Source organism: Galeopterus variegatus, unplaced genomic scaffold, assembly GCF_000696425.1.
Source record: "Galeopterus variegatus unplaced genomic scaffold, G_variegatus-3.0.2 Scaffold254, whole genome shotgun sequence".
Classification (NCBI taxonomy): Eukaryota; Metazoa; Chordata; class Mammalia; order Dermoptera; family Cynocephalidae; genus Galeopterus; species Galeopterus variegatus.
The window spans coordinates 107,254-114,630 of NW_007726365.1; the positions used below are offsets into that span (position 1 = coordinate 107,254).

General features: G+C 38.9%; 1 protein-coding gene across 1 annotated transcript in view; it reads left to right on the plus strand.

The window, feature by feature from the left end:
- Positions 1–7,377, plus strand: part of ACOT12 (acyl-CoA thioesterase 12) — a 50,104-nt gene that overhangs the window by 28,871 nt on the left and 13,856 nt on the right. The window contains exons 6-7 of the mRNA XM_008566612.1: positions 4,504–4,660; positions 6,155–6,274. Of these exons, the coding sequence (XP_008564834.1) occupies positions 4,504–4,660; positions 6,155–6,274 (277 nt within the window). The remainder of the gene's footprint in view (positions 1–4,503; positions 4,661–6,154; positions 6,275–7,377) is intronic.

Here is a 7,377-nt window from a genome sequence, read left to right on the forward strand (position 1 = left end):
AGCTCCTAGTCCAAACCATAAAAGAGAAAAATACATAAGGCACTAAGATCTAGAAGTGACAGCAGAGCTGCAAAGTCTGATATCAAACACAAAGACAGCCCACAAGATGGCAGGTGTCGAATCTGTTATATAAAGAATGTGAAGTAAAAATGTTAATGTTTTAGAAAATAAAAGAGTATCAAAAGTATGATGCAGGAAGAAAAAGATGACAAAGAAGGTTTGAGAAAGGAAACAGAGAGAATTTCTAGAGAAAAAGAATATATAATAATTAAAGTTTAAAACCCACTGGATGTGTACAACAAACTCACAGCCAAAAATGAAAGGTTTTTCCTCTAAGATCTGGAACAAAACAAGGATGCTCACTTTCCTCACTCTTATTCAACATAGCACTGGAAGTTCTAGCCAGTACAATAAGGCAAGAGAAGGCAATAAAGGGCATCCAGATTGGAAAGGAGGAAGTCAGACTATCCCTATTTGCAGGTAACATGATCACATGCATAGAAAACCCTAAACACTCCACCAAAAAATTCCAAAGACTCCACCAAAAAAATACTAGAACTAATAAATGAATTCACTATAGTGGCAGGATACAAAATTAACACACAAAAATCAATAGTCTTCCTATATGGCAATAACAAAATATCTGAAGAAATCAAGAAAGTAATCCCATTCAAAATATCTACCAAAAAAGAAAAAAATGAAATACCTACAAGTAAATTTAACCAAGGAGGTGAAAGGCTTCTACAATGAAAGCTAAAAAAATATTGGTGAAAGAAATTGAAGAAGACACCAATAAATGGAAAGATAGCCATGTTCATGGGTTGGAAGAATTAATATCATCAGCATGTCTATATTACCCAAAACAATCTACAGATATAACACAGTCCTTATCAAAATACCAATGATATTCTTCAAAGAAACAGAAAAAATGATTTTATAATTTGCGTGGAATCACAAAAGACCCTATATAGCCAAAGCAATCTTAAACCACAAAAAAAAATAGAGGCATCACATTTCCTAACTTCAAAATATGCTATAAAAATTTAGGAACCAAAACAGCATAGTACTGGCATGAAAACAGACAAATAGACAAATGGAGTAGAATAGAGAGCCCATAAATAAGTAGCCAACTGATTTTTTACAAAGGTGCAAAGCATATACAGTGGGGAAAGGATAGTCTCTTTAACAAATGGTGCTGGAAAACTGGAAATCCACATGTGGAAGATTTAAACTAGACCTCATCTCACCATACGCAAAAATAAACTCAAAATGGATTAAAGATCTAAATTTAAGATCTAAAATTATGAAACTACTAGAAGAAAATGCTACATGAAATGGGTGTGGGCAGTGCTTTTTTGAACGAGACTTCAAAGGTACAGACAACTAAAGCAAGAATAGAAATATGGGTCTACATCAAACTAAAGAGCTTCTGCACAGTAAAAGACACAATCAACAAAGTGAAGAGACTACCTACAGAATGGGAAAGTGTCTGCAAACTGCACACCAGATAAGGGGCTAAGATCCAAAACAAATGAGGAACTCAACTCAATAGCAAAAACCCAAATAACCCAATTTAAAAATGGGCAAAGGACCTAAACAGATATTTCTCAAAAGAAGACATACAAATGGCCAACAGGCACATGAGAAAATGTTCAACATCACTCCTCACCAGGGAAATGCACATTAAAATCACAATGAGATATCATTTCACTCCAGTTAGAATGGCTATTATCAAAAATTCAAAGTAACACATGCTGGCAAGGATGTGGAGAAAAGGGAACTCTCTTACGTTGTTGGTGGGTGGGAATGTAAGATGGGTACAGCCATTGTGGAAAACAGTATGTATTTCTCAGAGAACTACCCTATGACCCCGTATTGGGTATATATACCCAAAGGAAATGAAATCAATATATCAAAGAGATACCTGCAGTCCCAGGTTCATTGCAACACTATTTACAATACCCAATAGATGGAATCAACCTAAGTGCCCATCAGTGGATGAATGGATTAAAAACAAAAACAAACAAACAAAAACTGTGGTATATATACACAATGGAATACTATTCAGCTATTTAAAAAAAAAAAAATGAAAGCCTGTCATTTGCAGCAACATGGATGGAACTGGAGACCATCATGTTAAGTGAAATAAGCCAGGTGCAAAAAGACAAATACTGCATGATTTCATTCATATGTGAAATCCAAAAAAAAAAAAAAGGTAATGGCTACAAAACTATGCTATCTATCCTAAGTGAACCATTGTACAATATATGCATACATGTACAACATACTGTACCCCACAAATATGTACAAGTAAATGTCAAAATAAAAAATATTTTTTAAAAATAAAAAACCTTAAAAAAAATCCTCAGTGGGTGATAAACAGCAGATGGGATGGTGAACTGGGAGGCACATCTGAAGGAGTCACCTAGAATGCAGTCAGATAGACAACAGAATGGGGAATATGTAAGAGAGGCTCGTAGATGCAGAGAATGGAGTGAGAAGTCAAACATGCATTTAATCAAAGTTCCAGAAGGAGAGGATAGAGAATGTGATAGAATCGATATTGGAAGCAAATGACATAAAGAGACATTTCATTCAGTGAGAACAAGAATGTTTAACATTCACATGAAAAGATGTTGGACCTCATCAGTAGTTGGGGAAATGCAAATTATAACCAATATGAGATACTATTTCATACCCACTAAAATAGAAAAAGTTGAGTGTCTGATAATACTGTTTAAGCAAAAATGGGGAGCGATGGGAACTCTCACAACAGCAGACACAGGTGTGGGTCAGTTCAACCATTTTGTCACCTGAAATATTCTATTGTGGGTAAGGACTGTGAATGTGAAGTAAATCAGCAAAGTTAAGTTTATTCATTTATTTATTCACTTATTCATTTATTTAACAAATACTTATTGAACACCTGTGTTCAGGAACCATGTTAGGATAAAAAAAATAAATAAATAAAATAATCCCTGCCCCAAAGAGCTTAGGATCTAGGGGTCGGATAACAAAAGAGCACACAGGTGATCATCAAACCACAGCCATGAGAGAAAGTCGTGTATGAGAAGTCACAATAGTGAATTTAGCTGTGGAGGTCGGGAAGCTTCCCTGAGGAAGTCACGACTCACCAAGACAGAACAGAAAGGAAGTGGAGGAAGGTGGAGGCCAGGGGGGTGCTAGGGACAGAGGGGACATGTGCTAATAAAGTGATGTTGACGACAACACTTTCTTGGAGAAACTGAAAAAAGACCAGTGTGGCTGGAGCAAGGGGACAGAGAGTGAGAGAGAATGTGATGGGTGGGTTAGTGGCCATCAGACTAGCAGGGATAGGAGAAGGAGGTAGAAGGACTTGCAGGCCACGGGAAGGATTTGGGTTTTATGCTTGAACAATGGGAAGCTACTGACATGTTTTAAGCCAGGGACTGAAATGATCAATGCATGGAATAAAGGTAAAAAAATAAAAGAAAAAGAGCATTGATTAATTATGTCTAAAAATTCCATTAGGAAGTTTCTGTAACCACGCTTCTTGGTTACCTAATGTGACTGTGCCAAGAATGGCCCCATTCCCTGTTGCCAGCGATAACTGGGCATGTCTGTGCTCTCACACTGCAAGCTCAGCTCTTCCTCTGACAGTGTAGCCAGCATGCTCCCGTGATTTGTAAATCCTCCCCCACCTCCCCAACAATAGCATGTGAGATTTAAGCCCAGCTAGTGATTCATTGGTGATGCGGCAAGCATAATTGAATGCATTTACTGCTTTGCAGCCAGAGTAAATGATTTCTCCATTGTTGGGAGTAAAAACCAATTTGTCAGTAAATGAAGCAGATATGATTCAAAAGAAGCAGAAGGACATTGAGAAGTACAACATATTGTGTCTTTTCTGCTTGTGACTGCATTCATTACAAGACAGTCTCCACAGGAGGCCACACTCCCATTCAAAAGTTTATAATGTTCCAGATTCTCAGTGTCTGTGGTCCTTCGTAGCTCATTCTTTTATTTTTAACAACTTTATTGTGGTATAATTGACATATGATAAGTTGCCTATATTTAAAACACACAATTTGATGTTTTGATGTTAGGTGTACACCTGTGAAACCATCACCACAATCAAAATAATGATATATCCATCACCCAAAAAATTTCTTCCCCTCCCTGCCCTGACCTGTCCTGACCTGCCCTTCCCCAACCCCAAACAACTCAAGCTTAAATGTAACCATTCAATCAAAATTTGGGTGGACCTTTTAGGTAGATTGGAATCCAAAGCCCTGTCTGACCAGTTATCTTAACCGAATCCACTGTAAATATCCACCATTCAGATGAGAGTCACTCTGTAGTACCTGTTTTCAGAAATTTTAGGGTTTGGGGCACACTTTAATTTTTAATTTACAATTTTTTAATTTTTCTAAAAATCCTGGAATTGAATGTACTGCTGGGAAGGAAAAGCCCCAGGTCCCATGGCTGACTCCACCACCATTAATGTTTGCTTCCACCTTTCAGATCCCATATGTGATGAAGAGGAAGGAACGGTCTCCACGGAGGGCACCTCTGTTCAGAGCATTGAGCTTGTTCTCCCACCCCATGCAAACCATCATGGAAATACATTCGGTGGCCAGATTATGGCTTGGATGGAGACAGTGGCTACTATTTCTGCAAGGTTCTTGGTTTTGATCTCCGTCTTGTGGTTTGGGGACCAGTGAGGAGAAAATCGAAAGGGTCTGAGATCCAGTTATTGGGCTAATCAAGAAGTCATTTTGATAAAATGAGAAAACCATAAATCATTTACTTGCTTACCTTAAGATTAATCTGTCCTTTTGTTTGAAGGTGAATGTTTAAGTTCCTGGTTCAAAAATAAAAATGAAATGACAGTTTTAATCCTTTATCATGCATTATAAACACTGGTCATGTGACACTGCAATTCATTGTAATGATAGTTTATGACTAAGTAAATGCAAAATGGAAATAGAAGACAGCCTTTACACTTAAAAATAGTCTGGTTACAAACCTTTTTAAAGACAATTTGCACCCTGAAAGGTATGATCTTTGAGGGTGCTGGTTAAAATCATTATGGCCAATGAATTAACTGAAAAGTAAGAAAAGAATACTTGGAAGAGTACTTTAAAAATATTCCTCAGCTTCAAAAAGTTTATTTTATTCTTAATGGAATTATGTAGGTAATAGAGCAGCTTTAAGGGACACTGTATACTCTGAAAATGCATTTGAACAGCGGCTGCCCTTCTGACAATTTTAGTAACCAGTGAAAATTGTTAAGGTTCTATTTTCCCAAAATTAATAGAATTTCATTATTAATATGTCTATAGTTACAACTATAGTTAGAAACCTGTAGTTACCTTTTCTATAAATTATGCACAAATAAGAGAGTTTGTTTTTAAGATGAGTATCATTCTTAATGACAATAAAGCATTTGAACATGTTTTATTGTGAAAAGCTAATATGATTAACTGTGGTGGAGTTTGTTCATGTAGTGTTGGCACAATTCTTTAGAATAATTGAATGACTACAGTGGGAATCTAAAATACAGAAAATTATGAAAGTAACTTTCTGAAATTAAATATTCTTTATAACTATTTCAAAATTCCATCCACACAAAAATTGTAAAATTTATATCCTGTAGCCTTTCAGCCTTTGTGCAGTAATCCATGTAATTTTTCTGCAAGTGAATTCAGTTCACTGTGAAGCTTAGGAATCGTGTGAATGGCACCAGCTGGCAGTTGCCTTCCCTTGTGCCCCACTCCAACCTGGGAGTCACAACTTCCTGGCAACATAGTCATGAGATGTCAGGATGAATATAACCCTTAAATTACAACCAAAGGCATTGGCTCGCTTTTCGGGGGGGACTTCACAGGGAGCAAGACAAGAGCAGAACTATTGCCACAAAAGCAGAGGCACCAACATCTTGGTAAAGACCCTACTGCTTGGGGACATGGTATTTCCCAGAGTATTTGCAGGTGGTTTACAGAACCACTCTCAACACACAATGCAGTTAGCTATTTCACTTGAGTTGATAGAGGTGTTTATTTAGAAACTGGCTGAATACGTGTCTGTTGCATCCACTCAATGAATCAACAGTCCATGAAAGTATTTTGGAGAATGATCGCTTTCTTCTGTCTCCTTCCCTTTGTTTCCTCAGCCGCCTGTGTTGGGCTCATCCCTTTCTGAAGTCCGTGGATATGTTTAAGTTCCGGGGACCCTCTACAGTTGGAGACCGTCTTGTCTTCAATGCGATTGTCAACAATACATTTCAGACCTGGTAAAGGGTGCTCTTAGACTGCGATAAACCAATTCAGACTTGCATACATATAATTTTTTTTTTTTTTTTGTCTTTTTTCGTGTCCGGCAATGGATCGCAACCCTCAGTGTCGGCCCGTACCGGACCGGGACAGGCAACGGGACCGCAACACTCGGCGCTGCACCCGCACCTCGCTCAGCCAGTGAGCAGGAACCGGTCTGTATGTGGGATCCGAACCCTCAGAGAGAGTGCCGCCGCGCTTCCCAAGCAGCGCACTGTAGCAGTGCGCCACCGGGCCGGCCCTGCATACATATAATTTTAAATTTTTATTTCAATCTGGAAATAAGTGCAGGGACTACTTTAAAAAAAACAAGTTCCTTCTTTTTTTTTTTTACTTATTCTTCAAAATCCACGAAGACACATTTGAACCCTCTCTTCTGCTTGGGGCGTCTTCACACTGAATAAGTTGCGATGGGTTGGTTTTTGTCTTTTGAGGGTGGTGGTATATCCCAGTTGGCCTGGGATGGTCCTGGTTTGTACCTGTCCTCCTGGCATAATTATTAACTCTTCCTTTCAGTCTCTGTGGACTATATGGTCAATCAACTCATAATGGATCTGTTATTTACCACCATGAAGTCCAAACCACTGCCCAGTTATTTTCATTATTCTTGGTACACAATGAAAAGATTTAATTTAGTGTTTTTTTCTTTTTAAGTACAAAAAGGAATATCTATGTTTTCTGTCTAATTTCAGTGTTTGATTCTTCTTCATTACAGAACTGTCAGTTTTAGAGAAGAAAACGTGACTTTGGCACAATTTAACGCCCTCTCTCCCCCTTAGCAGAATATGTTCATGAATGTGTATAAAGCCTAAGTGGCCTCTTTCCCACTCGACAGTGGGAAAGTAAGGAGCAAATGCTCTCAGGGGCTTGTACAAACTCTTCCACTGACCTGAAAATGGATTTTAATAATTGCACAGGAAGAAGAATAACCAGGGTGCTGGTCCCCCTGTCGCTCGGTGGGGTGGGCTGCGGTGGCAGCGGGCCTGACGCGCCTGCTTCCCTCTGTCCCCCCCCCCCCCCCCCGGCCCCCGCGGGGGGGGGGGGGGGGGGGGGGGGGGGGGGG